The 21,641-nt window shown below is 39.2% G+C and overlaps 1 protein-coding gene across 2 annotated transcripts; it reads right to left on the reverse strand.

The window, feature by feature from the left end:
- Positions 1 to 48: 48 nt before the first annotated feature.
- LOC106157919 (von Willebrand factor D and EGF domain-containing protein) lies at positions 49 to 17,372 on the reverse strand. 2 transcript variants are annotated; one of them, XM_086997073.1, is made up of 25 exons: positions 17,209 to 17,366; positions 16,261 to 16,488; positions 15,729 to 15,908; positions 14,574 to 14,633; positions 14,120 to 14,261; positions 13,696 to 13,822; positions 13,354 to 13,443; positions 12,664 to 12,805; positions 12,147 to 12,352; positions 11,738 to 11,814; positions 11,152 to 11,215; positions 10,385 to 10,585; positions 9,937 to 10,145; positions 9,025 to 9,169; positions 8,159 to 8,282; positions 7,608 to 7,777; positions 7,011 to 7,122; positions 6,359 to 6,518; positions 5,925 to 6,030; positions 5,533 to 5,644; positions 5,064 to 5,194; positions 4,441 to 4,549; positions 1,487 to 1,637; positions 972 to 1,108; positions 49 to 581 (listed from the first exon to the last, which is right to left on the reverse strand). In XM_086997073.1, the coding sequence occupies exons 1-25, from the start codon at positions 17,270 to 17,272 to the stop codon at positions 358 to 360; spliced, it is 3,471 nt and encodes a 1,156-aa protein (XP_086853199.1). In that variant the 5' UTR covers positions 17,273 to 17,366; the 3' UTR covers positions 49 to 357. The 2 variants fall into 2 exon arrangements, with proteins under 2 accessions (XP_086853199.1, XP_086853200.1); XM_086997074.1 differs by lacking the exons at positions 49 to 581; positions 972 to 1,108 and having other exon boundaries at positions 1,522 to 1,687; positions 17,209 to 17,372.
- Between the last annotated feature and the right edge of the window lie 4,269 nt (positions 17,373 to 21,641).

The following is a 21,641-nucleotide window of genomic DNA, read 5'->3' on the forward strand; positions in this document are numbered from 1 at the left end:
CATCATTACTTAATATCTAACCACTTATATATCACAAAAACTCTACTGTTAATGAAACTGCCTTTATTTCCAAAGTTATGGACTTTCTGTCATTTAGAAAATAAAGCATTTCTCCTTAAAACTCTATCATTGAGAAACAAGTTCAAGGCAGAGAAGAATCTAAATTTAGAATTTATAGACGCTGACTTATACTCAAAGTAAAGTTGTTTCCTTTGTGCAATTTCATCAGTAATATTACTTTCACAACTCATTACTAAATAAAACAACAGAGCAAAAAAAAAATAATAATGTTACGAATGCGCACAGGAGCACAGAGGTTGCATGCACCCGACCTCTGCTGCCATCTATCGTTCATTATCAACCGATAATCGCGTCGTTGAGAGGAGGACCGAATATCTCCGGCTTCGTTCCGCAGGCAGCTGGATGTCCACACTGTGTGCATTGGTTGCGGTGTGTCTTACCGCAGGGGCAGCCTAGGTTCTGGCAGCAGGCGCAGTCAGCGCGTTTGGTGTCCCAGACGCAGGGGCAGCCGGTGAATGTGGCGGTCCAACCGTCTATGCCGTAGTCGGTAGAGGGTTTAACTGCATGGGGTATAAAATAAGTCTTATGATTACTTACAACTTATCCTTCCAATACGAAATCAAATGCTCTGACTTGTCATTTAATTTGACCCCCTTCCCCGATTTAATATTATGGCACGTGATACAGTTATGATAATATGATTTGTAGGCCTATCCATATTGAAAATTATTATTGCTATTTAGGCAAAATTGAGATTACGAATACTCTAATACTCCATCATCATTTTCTTCAGCGGTCCTGCAATACATAACAAATTTAAAGTGCCTGCAAAGTGCAACAGACATAACTTAAGAAATTAAATAATATAGATGCATAAGTAACTAAGTAAGTACATGTAGGAAAATAAATAATGAATAAATAAATAAACGCTTCCTGTGAAGGTCTCATACCTGTTCCACAGGTGAATTCTTCCCCACATTTAACACAGTGATACTTGGAACTCGTGGGACACTGGCATCCTCCCAGCTCACAGCACGCGCAGTCTCTCTTACTTTGGTCAAAGTAGCAACTGCAGCCCGTCTCAGCCCTTTTTTAATGAAGAGAAAAATCACGGAGTGTTAATATTCTATTAGTCATCTTGAGAGAGACTTAAATCCCAATTATCTGCAGCTTTTTTTTTTTCAATCGCCTACCCTTCCTCAGTCCGTACATACCATACGTGTTTATAACTAACTAATAAGCAAAATTACAAATATCTTGTACATCTTTTGGAACATATTTTCCTCCTTTGATCTTGACTATAACTTATATGAACATAGTGCTAACTCCAACTTTTGAGTAAGTCGAACAAATGTCCTTGCTCCAAAGTGAAGTGAAGCAGGTTCTGTCAGTATGTGTTTAATCCGTGTGGTACCAGCAGTACCATATTACACTTTATATACTCCTATGTGCCCGCGGTACTCACTTCGTCCAGATGTCCCATCTCATCTTATTTTCACCCCCGTACTTGGCCCAGTGGAGGGGGAAGGGCGTGGCCTTGGGGGCGGTGGTGATGATAGGCCGGGGAGTGGTGGTGAAATTCGTAGTTTTCGGGGGTGGCTGGGTGGGTACTGAAACTGATCAACCATCGATGGTTAATACCTATGTGAGAGTGGTCTGTGTTTAGCTAAAAATATACAGTGGATAAAGGAAAAATAAATGCATGTTTATCATTAATTATTTTTCAGTTTGACCTATGCGTTCTATTCCATCTTTAAAGGGTTTGCTTCATGCCGTCAGAATGGCCTGAACGGAACATATTCTTCAGAAAACATGCCCAACTAACGATATCTTTATCCAAATACACAAATTAAAAGCTCATTTTGTAAATTTTTGGCTTTAAAAAACGTCCTATTTGCTCGGCCTGGGAGTTAATGAGCTACGTGGTCACGTGGTCCAATGACGACAATCGAGCCACTGGAGAACAGAGCGTGCTTAGCTGTCAAACTGAGCTGCATTGTCTACCTGTAAGATGACTTCTCTGGCTTCTGATAAAAGTTTATACTCATTCAAATCTCTTACCCGAGGGGTCTAAATCCTCGTGAAGCTTTGTAAAACCATTTCCCGTCTAGTCATTTCTTTAACAAGCATTTCATTATGGTTATCCCAAGTTGTATAAAACACTGCATTTGAATGAGTTAAGGGAAATGTTGATTATTCCATATGAGGTCCATGTTATTTGTGAAATTCAATTTATTTTATTAAACCGCTGATACTCCGTCTTGCATACTTTTATTAAACTGAGGTAAACAATGCCCGTTACCTTTACAAGTCCTATCTTAATCATCCATCTACCTGGAACTTCCTTTACCTCTTAATTAGAGGGTTAAATGGCATTCAATTTGTCTTGCTTGTATCGAACGCACTCTCTATCTAAGCTTTACTCCAGTTATCTCAGGTAAAAATCTACCTGTGCGTTAGTTACAAAGCGCAGCTCCCGTAGACCTGGGGGTACTAGATAAAATCTGAACACCAGGTTTATCGAGGAGCTATAGAAAGAAAGGAAGAACTTTTCCTGCACAACTTCATAGGAATTTTAACACGGACTTGATCCAGCTTAGACCTCCAAACTAACAGGGTGACATGAGCAATTTTCACAAACAAATCATAAAACTATATTTCAGTTAACCGCCTTTAAAATAAATATACCGTTCTGGGTAAATTAAAATAGTTATTAAATCGCAAGAATATTTTTGACTTAAATGATGATTTTATTATTAATGGAAATTAAGCTACTATATGAGGTACATTTGCTGTGATAACGCTGTCCTTCATGTTTTGCGTAAGTCTACATTTTGCTGTATGTGCTTGTAATCTTTTTAAATATGTGCGTACAATTTTTGCAGGTCTGGTTACCCCCCTGTTATGTGATGAGAGTATTAATTTGGCAATTAGTTCCTTAGCTTATTTGAATAGAATTGCAGTGTAAAATTTTCAACAAGATGTTGGCGAAATAGCCCATTACTCTTTGTAGGTATTTCCCCCGTCAAAGTTTGTCTAAAATTATCTTTCAATCTTTACTCTTTCAAAGACAGTATAAAGTTACCTGACATATTTTCGTGTAAACTTAATGACAAGCCAAGTGTCTCCAGTTCATTCCGTACTCAATTTTACCCAAGCAAATTTTTTTCTTGAGTAGATCTTTATAGCACGTTGTTATAAGCTTACAAATTTGCAAAAAAAAAAAAAAATTGCGTACTGACGCAGAATTTGCGTTTCAAGTTATAAAATAATCAATCTTTTAAATTATTTAATATTTCAGATGAAATAATCTTCAGAAACAAATCCTCAAAGCATAAACGAATTAGGATAACGAACCATTTTATTATAGCAGTTCCCATTTTTTCTTTAATATAACGCTCTTTTTCCCGGTTTTCCTCAACACGTTTTCTTCCACGGAAGCTTCAAGATACCCTGAGAGCAATTTCTTTTATTAATGTTCGCGACCGTGTTTGAACTTCATTGTTTAAGTATTGATATTTAACGTCATTTACAAATACCAATAAAATAACCCCATGAAATAAATGAGATATACTGAAAAATATGAAAGCCCACCAAGACGAGTTTCATACCTGTTATTACCTGGCTTGGGAATTGCAGCGGTGCATAATTAACAGGTTTGTTGTAAACGAGCTTTTGGTCAACTACAATGCATTTAAAATGCATCAGCAATCAGTAAGTTTGCCAACTGATGACAGTTAATCTGAAAGACTACCAGCTCTTGATATGATCTAAACCACCTGAGGTGACCATGATCTAGAGCATCGCAACTATTGTCACCGAAGTTAGTAATAAGTCACGGAAGACCGTCACAGACAAAGAAAGATTGTCAACGAGAGCTGCAATTTTGGTGAATCCCACGGCAACACACCGAGGCATAACGAAAATTCCTCAACTCCGTTCAACACAACTTTCCTTAACTTCTCCGTCTGTATGCACCTGCAGCTCAGTTGAGTCTCATAGACCTTTATCGTGATTGTCGTCACAGTACCACGTGACCCAGATCTGTTGCTTCATTTTTGCATATTGAGGTGAGGTTTACTAAAACGCTTTTTTTTCTACTAATAGATTGTTTTTATAATTTTTAAATGGCGGGGATCGATTAAAACATACCTCTAGTGTATAGATTGAGTGCTGTATCTTCAAAATTCGAGAAATGGATTTTTACATGAACATTGTCCTTTAATTCACGACAGCAGCCGCGTGACAAATGTCAATCTTCTGTTACCAAGGTAACAAAAATCATTCACAAACCCCACGTTAATGTATGTAGGTGAATAGGCCCCTACAGTTAAACAGAATAAACGGTATGCGAGGGTCAAAATAAATGAGAGAATGTCATTTACCCTTGGGACTCCCACAAACTGCCCACTACCTTACCTTGTGTCCACTTGGTGGCGCTGATGGCCGGAAGGCACACATTGTTTGTGTCAGTCGGGTCATGGTCTCCAGCACTGTAACATTTACCGTTGATGTGACAAGAGTTTGCCTAAAATGTTAAATTATATCTGAGTGGTTAATGCTTCATTTACGATGAATAAGAGATATAAGTGAAATGCGTCCCTGCAATGACCATTGCTAAGATATTCGGGGAACAAACTACTCCCCCGCGAAGGCACATTTACATCACGCATAATAGGCCCAACATAGGCCCCATTCAGACTGGATGACCCGAGTAATTATAATCCGTGTGGAGGCGGGGAGACCATCAGGAATCAGCGGCATCGCTTTTGAACTGTGGTCGGTCATATTAAGTCGGCGGGTCAGTAAACACTCGGATCATCCATTCTGAATGGGGTCATATTTAGTCCATGTATGATAGCTTTCATTAAATTTGAGTTCTTTAACTAGGAAATGTAATTGATGAAAATACATACAGCTCTTTTCCCGGTACATTAATTTAAGCATGACATTGAATTCAATTGTCAGTTAAAATAAAAGAGGCACGGATATCCTCCATTGAATATAACTGTGTAATTGAATGGGATGTAACTGTGTATTACATTGATCGTGCACACTCCCTTCTCCGTACAATTCTGGCATAGGGAGTCGTAGATTACAAACATGACGTCATTGCTCCAGCGATTGTTGTCAAACGTGACTGACACATGGTAGGCGTGGCTAGCCACTGTGCCTGGAAATAGGGAAATGGAGAAGTGAGTAAGCTAGAGACAGTTCACCTTCATTGTCATATAGAGAGATACAGGTATATGTTCATTTACGTACTGGTGCAAATAACAATTACAGAATGGTAATGCGCCAATTGTATTATTGTATTATATTGCAAAAGGTGGTGATAATATAAGTGCAGAAATGGATTGAAAATTTTGCCATCTAAGATATGCCAACTGATTAGTCACGTTGGAGTTAATATTCATGCAACCACTGTATCGTTCGCAACGACAAAAGCCGATGTTTTTCTAAAATGTTTAAAATCTCTACCTTTTGGTCCTGATTGTTTTTAAAATATACCTTTATGTGCTGGTGACTCTGGGATCTCACAGGAGACCTCGGCATAGTTCTGGAAGTCTGCCTTGGAGTACGCTACGTTTCCTCCGATAGTGTTCACTTTTCCGTTCACAATCTGCGATACGTAATTTTGCCAATAAACCTCTAGTGGTTTAAGTTTCATTAAATTCAATCTAGACGCAGACTTATTTTGATCTGATTTGAAAATGTAAGATCACATGCTTATCAGAATTAAGTCTCTGAACAGTTAATTCTAGTTATTTGAAAATATTTCTGCTGTACAATGTCATCTGCGTGTGTTTCTAAGACACTTGTTTTCGGTTATCAAAAGTATTAACACACGTACAATGAACAAATATAAAGTAAGCAAAGAAAAAAATGAAACTTTAAAATACCGTGAGATCTTTAAGGCGACATTTTAACTTGGACGTATCAGCAATGTTTTCTATATCCAGGAACGTCAGGCGACAAGGGCGCTTCCTTATATCACATGCTTCAGGTCTGGGGATAGAGATAATGATGCAATAATTCCCAAAGTCAGAGAAATAAGTCTTCTATAATTATACCGTAGCAACACAACGCATTCTGGCCATGGGGTTACAACGCCGCCTCATTGTTTTACATTTAGTCACGTGAAATTTCTGGACAAGTGTGAGAGCAGCAAGCGAAATCTAGCTTTGCAAACGACAGTTTACTACAAACGCTTCCAGAATATCAATGGTACACAAATTGAAATCGACACTCTTCCAATCACCCATTGCTAATGACATTGCCCTGTTAATTTATATTTGAGGACTTTAAAAAGAAATCCAGCAGGTTAATATTTTACCTGGTTAAACCTAATGCTTGTGGTGGTTTGGTCGCGTCAACAGAACAGTCCTCACCGACCCAGTTATTGTTGCACACGCATGCGCCGTTAGAGCACCTGCCGTGCTGACAAGGCGTGGTGCACAAATCAGCAGTCACAAAGGCGGGCATTATCAGTGTTCCTGGAATAGCAGGGTATACGTGAGATAAGCTGTTTTTACGTGTTTATATCTGCTAGTATACATAGCAGTGTGCACGTTGAATGAGTCAAATGTACATAGTGCTTTGCAACATGGCGTTACAGGAAAGTTCTGACATGAAATACACGTGCAATGTTGCTTTTATTATTGTTCTCGGTTTGCAAATACCCATCGCTTATTTTTTCGTGACAATAATATACATGTACTAAATACATGTATTAAAAAAATGAAATCGATATTCAAAACTGCTTAGATGAGGTATTTTATCTGAAGACCTTGTGATGGCATATCCATACGTGATGCCTTTTTGCCATGCGGCTTACACTGGTTTTCACTATGTTCGTTTCGATAATGTAAAATATTGTAAAGGCATATACGATCAATAAATAAAGGAAAAGTGCTGATAAAAGCGAGAGACATTACCAAGAATATTAAAATGCGATAGAAATATAATCAAACTAAACGAAACGCTACCGTCTGTGGCGTTTTTGGTATAAGAATTTGGGTCCTTGAGCACCTTTTCCTGGCACGTGTTTTCGAAGGCAGTGACAACAGAGGACAGAAACTCCGTGTCTCCATCAGATATCTGAAAAATATATCAGTTTGACCGTTTCGAACGTGCCGGTAACCTGCATATGTATATGACTCCCAAGTGTACAGCACTCTAGCAACACAAGGCTTCTATATTTTAAATCCTTCAGCTGCATCACTTTTTAATTAAATGTCTCAGACCAATTTTATTCTTACTCCTTTTAGAAGGTAAACACAATGAAGCTTTTATATGGCAATCTACTACTGGTATTGTATATTTTATATATCTATTGCTAGATAAATCTTTATCTCATCTTATTTTAGTATATCGAGAAAATACTTTTACGCATATGAATCTGACGTTATTTTCAAATTATTGATATACTGGTAATATTATCATATTAATCTTTCAGTTTTCTAGCTAGTGTTCGCAGTGACACCTAGTGTGATAATCCAGGCCTCGTGAATAAACCGAAACCTTGACTAAAGTTCGGCATGATAATACGTGTTAATAAGATAAACTTTAATGAATATGACTACCTTCATGTCGTCCACGCATCCTCCTACGATTTCGTTGACGTCTATTTTCCCTGTGGCTAGGCATTGGGTGTACGCGCTAGACGACTTAGCAGCGTCTGTACACATCTTCAGCGCGACAGCTTCTGTGAGACCGCTCTTTGTGGGCCACGTAGCGGTGAGCGTTGGGGAATCTAGAGCAAATAGAGAATACATTTAAACATTTGTTTTGTTTTTTATAAAATTGCATTTCACCCTTTTATGATTCTAAGCAAAATGATCACATTATTTTTATACTCTTATGTCAAAAATTTTCTCCGATCGGTCGGACAAGAGGCCTTAAGGAAATCAAGAGAAAATGAGAAATGCATGTCTTTTATCGTTTTCTGTTCATTTTATCAAGTTTTACGATTATTATTATTATTATTATTATTAAACCACACATACTTGACGAAATCCATTCAAAGTAAACATGCAAAATAGAATGCAAATGCGTCTGTACAAAGCATTCATTCGTTCACAATGTCAAAGAACATAAATTTCCTGCCAATCGTTTTCTGAATATCGACACTCACTTGGGTCTCCGTAGTCGAAGTTGTACTGGAGGTCGCCGTCAGTGTCTGTGTCTACAAACGTGGTGGTTCTGCGCAAGCGCGATCCTCGGTTCAAAAAACTGGTGATGTCGATAGTCCTGCTAGCCTGTATGTGTATAAGTAAACCAATGATTTATCATCATGGTAATGAGGTAATCGTGGGTTATGTTGATAAAACATGGGAACTGAAATTACTGCTTGCAAACACTGTAAGCAAACATTGCAATGATGGGCGTACATCTGCTTTCATTACATGTGGCTGGTATGCAGTCTGCCATTGCTGCCGTGAGTTGCAACATCTACTTACGGGATATCACATTCAACATCTATTTACGGGATATCACATCCAACATCTACTTACGGGATATCACATCCAACATCTCCTTATGGGATTTCACATTCAACATGTATACTTACGGGATATCATATCCAACATCTACTTACGGGATATCACATCCAACCTCTACTTCGGGAGATTACATTAAACATCTGCTTACGGGATATCACATTCAACATCTTTACGGAATATCACATTCAACATCTACTTCGGGAGATCACACTCAACATTCACTTACGGAATATCACATTCAACATCTACTTACGGAATATCACATTCAACATCTACTTACGGGATATCACATGCGAAACTTTGTACATTAAGCTTTTGTAGTCGACTGTAGAGGAAAGCTGCAATAAGTTAGGAAGTTTTCTTAAAATGTCCCATTGTCAGAGGAACATTCCATTGCGCATACTGATAGCAAAGTGAAGATGTGGAAACATTTGCATGAATACAACATAAATGGATATTTAGCATCGCATTTGACAAGAAAAGTATAATAGCAACTTACACGTCTGATGGGATTGTTCTGTCTGTTCTCAGGGCGACAGTCAATTTTATTCTCCTGTCTATTACACTGACAGTACATAGGCTTCTTGGGAGGTTCAGGGTCTTTGGGAGGCAGTCGGTCGAACAGGCTCTGCCCTCGTGGAACCCTGAAGAATGAGATACACTTATGAATGAGCCCAGTTGAGTGAGTTTCAGAAACGAGGAGACCCGGCTTCATCATTTTCATATTTCCATTGCAGTGCACATATTATTGAAAAAGAAACTTGGAAGCAAGCAAAATATTGACGTTTTGCAACATATTCATGTCAATATAAAACACGTATATGTATGCACATTCAGAACAGATGATCCGCGGACTTACTGACTAAATCAATGCTCTTATTGACTAAACCAGTTCTCTTACTGACTAAATCAATGCTCTTACTGACTAAATCAATTCTCTTACTGACTAAACCAATTATCTTACTGACTAAACCAATCCTCTTACTGACTAAACCAGTTCTCTTACTGACTAAATCAATTCTCTTACTGACTAAACCAATCCTCTTACTGACTAAACCAGTTCTCTTACTGACTAAACCAATTCTCTTGCTGACTAAACCAATTCTCTTACTGACTAAACCAGTTCCCTTACTGACTAAACCAATTCTTGGAGCTGAGATTTAATCTGTTTAATGGCACCTGTGGAGACGAGAAGACCATCACGGCATGAAACGGCGTTGCTTTTAGGTTCGGTAGGTCATATTTGGTTCGCGGATTATCTGTTCTGAATATGCTCAATGAAAGAGAAAGATGGACCGGAGACTTAATGGCAGCAAATAATTATATAACAAATAAAAAGAAAATAAAACCGTTTATGCTGTTGTTTTATTGCTTTGGTCGATTAAAATATTCTTAATGGAGATAATCGAACCTCCAGCTTTCCGTGAACTGTCTTGGCACCGAGATGTACTGTGAGTACGTCAGTCCGTTAGGAGAGGTGAAATCGTCGCCGGAGTATTTGTTAAAAATGCCGCATAAACCGCTGGTGTGAGCATAGTCGTCGCTGGGTACCGTCATTGTGGCGTCCAGATATTTGGATTTCACATCAACCTTGATAGCAGTCCCCGACGGAAAGAATATCTGGTTTGGCGAATAAATCGATTGTCAACTTTAGCAACACTAATATACATATGATAAAAGGTGGTTTTTATTTGATAATTATATTAAGTCATTTATTTACTGGTACTTTTTCATTGATTCACTGCTTATTAGATATGCGGAAGTCTTTATCTCTTTAAACACCCGTTCTTGTGCAAAAGTAATACACCAAGGTTGGCAAAAAGGACATCGATTAAAATATTAGATAGCTAAGTTAGCACCTCGATCAGTTTTCCACTGCTGTCACGCTTTATCAGAGTCCCATTAGCCAGCTGGTACGGGGACTTAACATAATGCTTCACACGCATGTGATTAACGTTACTGTGGCAGGCGTCAACCACTATGACGTCATTGCCCTCCCTTGCTGACAAGCCGCAGATACAGCTTGCACGGCCGTTACAGTACCACGTTCGTATGTGAACCTTAATAAAAGGAATATCGCTGTTACTGATATAATGATATTGATACGATGAGTCTTGAAGTAATTAGTCTGAATCAAAATTATTACAGCAGGAATGACATTTGCCTCTTACACAATAGCTGAAGCCTGCTTAAACTGATGTGTATTAATAATTTGAAAAGAGAGACAAAGTGCGAATAAGAAGAGAGAGAATCGGGGAACGAGGGGGAGGCAAAAGAACATATTACCCAAAATACCACGCATCGACTTGATTTAAACCCGGTTTACAGATACTAGCAGAACACCCTGGCGGAATTACCGTAAATAACTAACAATGTGCACGCATTTTTTTTTTAATTTTCTGAACGTAGTGGTATGCGGTGCTTCATGCAATACGGCACTCAAGTAACCATTACTATTATATTATATTATTGTAACTCATATTTCTCGATGAACTCAAGTAGCAGCAAGGCATATAAAGATATTGAAAGACATTATGGTTAAAAGCAACGTAGAAAATAATAAAATATTAATAACAGATATTATCATTATCAGTAAGAACTGAATAAAAAAAAACAATAAACATACCTCAAAGGGCCTCACATTACTTTTGGCCATAACATACTCGCCAGCCTCGTAAAAATGGAAGTATCTGAAATGGATAGATGCTTGTAAAACTGTTCGAATATATGATGACTGAGCGCAAGCGTCTCGATTCCATAACTCGAGATTTACCCGCCCCATATGGGCCTCGATTTAAAAGGTGATTCGCAATACGCGATGCTTTCGAGTTACGGAGCCCAGCGCGTCCAACGGAAGTCCAAAGCAAGAACGCTGTGTGACAGGAAAGATAGTCCGCTAGGAACCGTAGTCCGCCTTTGATTACTGTGTACAGGTGACATTCGTTCAACACACTAACTCAATACTCCGACTTACCGTAACCTGAACTGATCATATGAGACCCCGGACTTCTATTCCATGGACTACCTTTCTGTCACACCGGTAATTTAATAATAGCATGTTCAGTATCTATAATTGTACAGTCAGAATCATAAACTTCGCATTGTCTAATTAAATGCATACTAAGCATTTTGAATAATTTAATTAACAAATGTCAGGTAAAACATTTCACGAACGTTACTTTTATGCAAAATCTTATTTTCAGCGAGCTTACTTTTTTCTATCGAAGGCAGTGCAGTGAGGGTCTCCAGTGCACTTGCAGCTGTCAGTGTCCGTGTTGATGCTTGTGATCTGAGCGGTAAGAGAGAGGCAAAAACTTCAGTTCATACCTCGACAAGTCAACAAACTAGGTTTTGTTACGTGGGATATATTCTCAGTTTACAAGGAAAAACAACTGTAACTGTCGACCTGAAACAGAAGACCTGACAGCGTAGAATTGGATTCAAAGTTCTAAGGCAATGCGAGGGTCCCTATGGTTCATATAACTAGCTGTCTAGTGATGTTTGTTGCACGGTTTTGGGCGCTTCCCTGTCCTACTTTTTAAAATGTGACATCACTTACGTAATTTCCCGTTCAGTTTGATTGGTGACGTCAAGAAAAGAAACAGAAGCCACGCCCCTCACCTGGATACTGGGTGGCTGGTACTGGTGAAACAGGGGGGTCTGGAAGGCGGAGAGTTTCTGGAATACGGCAGACACCTGCTTGGTGCCGTCGGTGACAAAGTCCCTGACTGCCAGTAGTTTGGTTGACACCGCGGCCTGCTTGGCTTTGGGATCCCAGTGGGATCGCTTCAATTGAAGAGAGCATTCCTCGGCGACCACTTCGTTAGCTGTGTATAAGGAGGGGATCGTTATGTTTTGGGTTATAGACGGTTATTAGCATTTGGTACCGGTATACGTTATATTCAAAATACAAAAGAGCGCATTTCTCAGTGACTATTTCGCTAGCTGAAAACGAGGAGGGCGCCGTTATGGTTTGGGTTATGAATGGCCATTAACATTTGGTATCGGTATATATTATATTTTAAATACAGGAAATATATCATACGACAAAGGAGATGTCTGTGTGTGTATGTTTGCGAGTGCATGCTTGTATGTGCACCTAAATGTGTGTATTTCAAAGATGCAACAGAATCAGTACCTTTCCCTAAATCCAGATTGAAGTCAACGAGGCACTTGTCGGGGTGGGCATTCGGGGTTTTACAAAGAATGGGAATCGTTGAGATCAGTTTGACTTCCACTTCTTTACTCCTTTCGTTCACCTGAACCTTCGACGGGTCCGTCTGCAACAGAACATTTCAAGTAATAAATACATTGATACTTCTGTATAAGCTTTTCATTCTCAACAATAGATGTCACTCATGTCCAGCTATTCGGAATAAAGAAATCCTCTTGACGCGTGTGATTAACCACTTTAAGATACGTCTTAGATGTAACTGAGGAGCCCGAACTGTGTGGATCTTTAACCCATGGTCATCAGGTAAAAGTGGTAAGGGTATAAAAAAACGGCTTCATTATTTCTAAAGCAAACGAAGGTTTTACGAGGGAAGGTTGATCCCCGCTCCCTCCAAATTCGCACTTACACCCAAACCATTCCATATGTAAGATTAGCTCGTTTGCTTGCCGTAAATATACATGTATTACCTAAAAAACAACAAATGTGTACTATTATACCTGCATTTCCAGCAGTGGTCACATTTAAAAAGGTAGCAACTGTTAGAATATGGAGTCGAACAGTGACGCATCCAAGAGTTTCGACCACGATCATCTCTCACTCTCTCTCTCTCTCTCTGTGTGTGTGTGTGTGTGTGACATCACACCCATATCTTACCTTTATGCCAGCAAAGTAGTGGTTACTCTCTATGGCAGGACTCTTACGGTTTGGAGCATTCAGGAAGTACGCCTTCACTCGGCAGCTCACCTGTAATGCAACATAAGGCAGTCTAACGTATTTACAAATGATTATTTCATTGTTTGTTTTATTTTATGCGCGTGTTTGTAGGACGTAAGTAGTTTTTTTGGTTTATCTATTTGTTTCGACAATGAACCTGTTCATACATATATGTGTTGTAAGGGTGGTTAATAACTACAATGAGAACCAATATATATATAATCCATAGAAGTTTTCACTATGAAGTATTCAACAAAAAAACGCGACATCGGGGACACTTACCACCTTGTTCAAATGATGTGAGGCGGGTAACATGTGGATGTCTTTCATGTAGTGGACACGAGTGGTTCCGGTCACCTGCTGGGGTCTGGACATAGGGGACACGGGAGACGGCTTGTGGTCAAATAACCTGAGGATTTATTTAGACCCAACGGCGTTTTTGTTAAATTTTAAACCAGTATAGTTATATATATATATATATATATATATATATATATATATATATATAGTTATATATTTAAACCAGATATAGTTAACGAAACCATATGAAGCAATGACATTTGTTTATATAACTTTAAGGCACAAACTAAGCATAGGGCAAAAGACAAAATAATGCCAGCACTGAGTCTAACTTCAAAAGTCACATTCTCTTGTGACGTCAAATAGTCTATTCTATGTTCACGTGACACGCGCACGTAATACGCACCACTCAATCTCGAATCCTACATTTTTGTCAGTGGTTGTGTAAGGTATGTTGCATCCAAAGCGGAATTCCTCCACTCCCTGGGCATTCTTCACGATCTCCGGGCCGCTGAGCGTGGGAGCAGTTTTAAGAGAGGGATAGGCAGCTGTCGAAATAAGAAACGGATAATAGTGGAACAATTGTTTTTATAAATAAAAAAAACGAAGACATATTCTCGATATATATATTCATGTGTATACAATTACACATCATTCTTAGATGTCCATAAACTGTGTAAAAAGATTCAATACTGGCTTAAACTAAATTTTAAAGTAAAAATTTCATAGTAAATTTCATAGTTCTTAAACGATTAATTAAGCAGGGCAAAATTGGGGGTCAGGGCGTAAAAACTAGAGCAGGGCATAAATAAAGCGACAGGGCATAAATGATGTGTTCAAATACAGAGCAATATACGTACGTTGACAAGGTGGCTTTCCTGTAGGGGAGTACATACCCACTGGACAACCTTGACTGTCATCTAAAAGGGAAAGGTTAAAATATTCAACAGGATTCACTACAGATTCGGAATTGTGTTGAGTTTATTATAAAGAGACATCCTTCTTAGGCTGCATTTCGAACAGTGGACTAACTAGTCCGCGGATCAAATATGGCGACCCACTAAAATTCTTGCCGCTTATCTGCTAATAGACACTGAATAGATTCTCCATGGGGAAGTATTTAAGTTGGTCGGCCATATTTGACCCGCGGACTAGTGAGTCCACTGTTCTGAATGCAGCTTTAATGGCCTTTCTGTCTTTCTAAAAAAAGCCGATTACTCTCAACTGGAAACCGGGTTATATACACTCGACCACAAAGTTTAGAAACGTGAAATTGTTTTTCGATAATTAAAAAAACTGTGTAATGTTGTGGGAAATCTTCAGAGTATATTAAAAAGTAACGAACGGTTGGTGCATTATCCATCAATATTTGGTTAAATTATTTACTTTAGTTCATGTGGTTGTTTTCAAATTATTCAAAATAACGATGTTTCCGAACTTTTTTGGTCGAGTGTACTGTACAACATGAACTACATACAACCACTGAACGTCATGAAAGATAAGTTCGCCGTGCTCGCATATCAGTTTCATCCTCCGATAAACCATGGGTATCATGGTTGTCTATACAGCAAACTTTAAGGATAATGACCTGTGAAGCGATTATCAAGTGGCATATCTTCATTAGGTGGTGTTTTACCCCCTTCAGGGCCGCAAGGGACACACACATCACTGAATATCTAGTGAAAAGTCAGTGGTGGTCTATGAGAGCGTTCAGATAAACCCATCGTACTAGTTGGATCGATCCAACTCAGCGGGAGATTCTGCCTAAGTGCAATCACTGTAATCGGCTTAAATGCCTGACACGCCTCCTCGAGTTGCTAGGGGATAATTAATAATTAACTAGCTACTCAAGAAGGCGTTTCGGGCAATTAAGCTGAGTACACTAAATGCACTTTAGCGAGAGTTGCCTCGATCCAGTTGGTACGATGAGAGAGAGAGAGAGAGAGAGAGAGAGAGAGAGAGAGGAGATATCCTAAATAAACGTAGCATGTAAAAAACAATATTAAAACAATCACCTGTGCAGTACGCTACAGAACAAGAAGCAGTTGATGTTAGATTGTAAACGTAGAACGAGCCACAGTTCTTCACAGCTATTGGTATCTTGAAGAGACAGCATTTCTGGTTTTGGTCTGGCACAGGAACATTACCGCACGCCTCGGCTGATACTACTCCATCGGCAACGGTCGGGTGCCGCCCTGAATTGATGAAAAAAAGACAATTTTTTACATATTTAAATTTCCTTATCTTCTTATAATCGTTTATGATAATAATTATGATTTATTCGCCTAAAATTACTACGTAAAATATCCATCAAAATTTGGACACTGTCGAAGCTCTTAAAAATGAAATAATAGAAGAAAACAATGTTATCTTATTTTCTGCTGTCCAAGACCGATGCCCTATCATATTTCTTATCAGCATGTCGTACAACCCGAGGATTTTTTTTGTCGATATGTTCAAAAACATAATAATGAAAAAAAAATCAGTTGATTTTATTTTAAGATGTTGGCTCAAATCGCATTATCACTTTCTTAAAATACACCTGACCTTTGAACCACACTGGAACATGGGTGCCGCAACTAAAATGATCCGGGCACTTCTCAGGCATGCGCAGTGGGGTTCCGTTTGCATCAATCATCCGGTACCATCCTGTTTTCAATGTCCGGTCACAGAGTAAGGGGTCCAAAGGCCCCGGATGGTAATTGGTACTCCGTTCAGGGTCTTGCAGAGTCATGTAACTTTTGCACGGGTCTGCGTAAACTTCGACTGAGCACCCTATGGAGATCAATTTATTTGATAATATTTTGCCCACTGGGTGCATATCAAATATATTCACAATGATCCAAGTGAAAGTAAACAACGCTTAAACATTACAATTCAATGTGTTTTTTATTATAATATTTTATTATTATTTTTAATTTTTTATTATAATTCCCATTATCTACCCAGGCTGAAAAAATATATGCGCCAGGTACGAATCTTTCTGCCTCCAGACGCCATCGGCTTTGCTCTAAAAGAGCCGGCCAATGTTATAGCTAAACTAATAAAAGCATCTATTTGCTATTGTGCTCAATAGCTATTACTTCTCTCAATGAAGTAGTCTCTAATTGGTTGTAGTTACTAACTTTGTCACTGCAGTTTTTTTTTCTATACTAAATATTGGAAGTTCGTGAAATTCGCACTGTGTAAAATTGTAAAATTTCCATTGATTTTCAGCTACCAGTAATACGCCAGTCTCTGCGATATTTTAGTGGCACTTAGCAAAGGTTACCATTATAGACAAAATTTGTCCCCCAAATCGAGACTATACTTTCACCAAGTAGAGAATTCCTACAACTGTGCGCATGCAAGGCATTTTTAAGATCGTTTTTTATCGTTTTGTGGCACCCTATACTATTACATCAGATATGTTGAACAATAGATCTTCCCGTTAACAGCGCGTTAGGTTGGCAAACTTTCTTGTCTAATCAAATTATTAATAAAAATGACACTTACATATCGCCACAACCAAGGCGGTGTACCGGTTCAACGCCATCCTGACTATCTGTATTGGTAACATTGATGTAACGTGTGCCCTTAGCGTCGTGACAAACAGACTTGGGGCTTACAATGGAGGTCCCCAGTAGCGGAGAGGGTTTTTATATTGAGCATGGGCATCAACCGAGATACGCCAAAGTCTCGCGATTGACGCAAAATGATGCGAGTTTTAGCGGGATTTGTAGGAGAATGGGGTCAGAGGTGATGTCAGACAAGCTACTGCAGTGCAGCGCCGAATAAAGCTAAACAATTCATCCACTGATAATTTCTAGATGTTCTTTTTTTAACTTCTGTATAATGCCTTTTTTAAAACGGAACGAGTTCAACATTCGTCAGTTTTAACTGTTTGAAAAGTAATGACCCCAGCGCATATATTTCTCCCTAATCGTCTGAAGGCCCATCTCCATTTCGCGCGGATTAATTCTCACTCTTATTTTATTCAAGTCTCGTTCGGCGTTAAGCTGCCGTCAGTCTTTTTCATGTTTTCTCGGATGATATGCATTGTTCGCATGGAAAGGGTGGTTAGGGAAAAAGCAGCCTGATTTGACTGCAGTTCTCTTTATTTTAGTGTATAAAAACAATTGGTACGTTATATGTTTTTAGAAGAGACGTATAATATGTCTCCATTCATTATTTACTCATTTATTAATCAATATACTTTGTTGAGTTATCATTATGATGAAATAACACTGATCACCTGTTTTAAAGACCGGGTCCCCATTTCCTCAAAATGAATCATTATTTTGAAAAAACACTGACCATCTGTTTTAAAGACAGGGTCCATTTCCTCAAATTGAACTTCCTTAAGCGGTGGCCTTGTAGTCTAATGCAGTCACGAATATCACCCTTATCGGACGAGACGAGCGTGTTGTTGGACGTTGCCAAAACAGTTCAAACACACGTCTACATATCTGTTTTATTTTACATATGGTGTGTTCACATACGAATATTTACCAGTTGCATCAACTCCATATATATCTAAAATACACCAGTGCAGCAGTGGTCTGTTTAAATGATGAGAGATTTGTTGTTAGTACTGCTGAGCAAAACAGATGGACCACCGCTGTACTGGTACCGTCCGTCTGCATTCTCGTCATTTAGAATGGACGTGGACTGGTTTTGTCGCGTTTTACGTGAACACTCCTAAATATATTGAAATAGCCCCGCTGCTGCTATCTTGGCTTCGTAATCAGTCGTCCGGCTGATCGATTCCCACGCTGGTGGAGACAAGGCAGATATGACAGATGATAGACTGGGGACTGATTTCACAGGGTAACTTTCGTCAGAATTTGGGTCTGAAATTTATTCGCTCAGCCTTAGACCCCATTCCCATAGATTTTAGATCGATCTATTCCTGTGGGGAGTCTCACTAGATTACTGTCAGCTTAGCCGGCTTAAGCGTCTGTCCCGCCTACTAAAAGCTGTAAGGGGGTAATTTACTATGGTGCGCGCTCGGCTGACTGCAGTTTAGCGTGAACCCCCAGGGAGTTAGGTCGATCTAAATCTTAATCTCTGGATCGATCTAAATCTCTGGGAATGCACCCTTAAATTTCCCAGTAAATCGGTTGTACTTCACTCAGATGAGATACTGCACCAGGGACGTGTCCAGGATTATTTGAAGAGGGGGTCCGCGGATGCGAAGCCGACCCTTCCCTCCCCCTTTTGGTGTAGGGGTCGGGGCCCGCTGAATGGCCCCTAAAAATATGGTATTTTAGAGGGCGAACAGTGCCTTAGGTACGGTTTAGAACTAAGATTCAGCTAGTCTAAATTCTAATTTCAAGAGAGGACCATTGGTGTGATTTTTTCAGAAATCGAAGGGGGGGGGGGGTCAGGACCCCCCTCCCCCTGAATCCGCTACTGCCACACTTTTCGTAAATGCAGCCAATAGCACTTCCCTTCTAATGGTTTACTGCAGACTTATTCTTAACTGAAATACTCCTATATTTTCCCGTATTTTTCTCAATGCATCTTTTTTTATCAAGAGAATTGGGACGGGACCCGCTGTTTCGCCGTAGAAAAAAGGGGGGTGGGGGTGACAATCACAGTGCATACAATTTTCCATATAACTTAACCCATGCCATGGAAACGCGGTTGGCATAAAGTTTGCACAGTGGTGCGGGCCTTCTTAGGAAAAGTGAAATTTCAGTCACATCAAATTACGTATAAATTTTTTGCAATTTTTTTTCGTAATTCTGGCTTTCTCTGTCATTTTCTTCTCTATATCATAGTACCTAGCAATACGAAAAAATGTTAAAGGTAATTAAAAAGTTACATAAAATAGTTGTGGAAACTAAACCCGGTGTGTGCGTCACTGACAAAACTCAAATGTCCACCTTTTTGTGCAACGACTGGTACCCGGGGTTTCACAGAACACCCGATGGCCTTCCATGTTCAGCACACGACTGCCGTTATCAATAACCTGGGGAGAGAGCAATTGCAATGCTCTGAAACTCGGGGTATGCATTACTAAACCAAGTTTTCATTAAGTACCTGTATATTCACAGACTTCAAACAACGTTCAGTTTTCTTATTCACGTTTATTTCTCATAAAAAAATAGTACACTTAAACCACTAAATGTTATAAAATACAATATTGAATGACAGGCTAAAAACACTTGAAAATATTAAAACTGACGCCTTAGTAGACAAGTTATCAGATTTTGTTAAACAAAAGTAGTAAAAATCGTCTAATAGAAGATAAATTACAGTATTAAACATTAGTTTGTACGTTACATTGCCATGTCATGCAACATAATGTGCTTGCACAAACTTTGGGTTGACGCTACTGCCGTCAAACGATTTAAAATATACTTGGACAGAAAGTGCTAGACTGTATACCTTGACACCAAGTAGTATTATTACAGTATAAATAAAACACACACTTCTATTACAGTGTTATCTAATACAAAAACCCAGAATGAAAGCCGTAATACTACAATATCTACAATTGCAATTTACTGGAGGAAAATTCATTTTCTAAGTTTTGGCACCCTTTTTTTGACTCGAGTATATCTTTAATGTCTTGTTTCCTTGCACGTATACTGGTTTGAATTCCAGCAACTTTGCCTATTATTTATAGATTTTGTGGAAAAAAAAAGAATTAGAGATTATTTCAAAAACCAACGCAAGAGACACGAGGCAGCACCAACAAGTAAAAGAAAAGTTGACGGTGAAAATGGTGGACTAAACTATGCTTGAGGAAAAACGCAACAGTAACAAGTGGGGGCTGGCCAACTTTGCTCCCAAGCGTAATAAGTCTGAGGACGAGACTTCTATAAAGGTATGTTTACCGTTTCATTTGGTATGCCAAAAAATCTCATTTCATATGACAAATACAGAAACACTTTGAATGGTTAAAAGATCAATCAAGACTGGAAAATGGAAAACAGGACAAGTTGGGCATAGACAAAAGGAACTGTTTCCAGATAGAAAAGCACAGAGTGGGATGCCAATGGCCGGGTTAAAGAGAACATATCCACTACTTTTCCCTACTGACCAAAACCCATTCTCAATTCTAGGTGCATGTATGACATATTTCAAGTCACAAAAAAATTACCTGAAAAGGGAAGATGGTGGAGGAAAGAAAATCACAGGATGTGTCGGTGTTTAGTCCGTTCAAGGTCAAGGTCAGAGGTCGAGTAGGATATCTGTGTCTCGTCTGTGTCTATTTTCTGATGTTTTTGAAGTTGTTATTGTAAGGTTTAGAGTGATATAAAACAAAAAGACTTATAAATACACAGGGACACGGACTGTGGTACTAGAAAGCGATAAAGACATTGAAATAGCAAGCTTTTTGGACTTTTTTGACACCACATATTTGAGGGGCACAGGAAGAACAGTAGTCATAACCTCGGTTCCCCGGTCACGAGCCAATGCCGTTTGGAGCCAAGTGTGCTGAATATATAAAAGGCAAGTGTCCTCCGTAGATTATCCATCACTCTAACCATGTATGGAAAGCAAGATGGACCGAGCATTCTCACCTTAGGAGACTCTCACATCAGGCAGTTGCGGGCGGGACGACCATTTGCGAGCCACAGGTGTATTTAGACGACATATGCATCCTCTATTCTGTCTTCACGCGGCAAAAGTTACCTTGTATGGTGTCAGAGGGTCAACACTTCGACATCATATGAAGAACTTAAGCTGACATTGTCTATATTCACTTGGGGGTGAATGATCTCCTGCCAACACGGCGAAAGAGCTCCAAGAGGAAAACTCTGGCACCTGAAGACCTGACTCAGGTCCTCCTTCACCTGGCCAAGAGAGTCATGTCATCGTTGGAGAAATCCTTCCGGGACTATCTCCCGGGAGGAATGACAAGGTTATGGAAGCCGTCAAGAAAACTAATACAATTGTCAGAGACGCTTTAATGCATGAAGAGGGTGTACGCT

Source organism: Lingula anatina, chromosome 10 (assembly GCF_051362555.1).
Source record: "Lingula anatina isolate TDL-2025a chromosome 10, LinAna3.0, whole genome shotgun sequence".
Lineage (NCBI taxonomy): Eukaryota > Metazoa > Brachiopoda > Lingulata > Lingulida > Lingulidae > Lingula > Lingula anatina.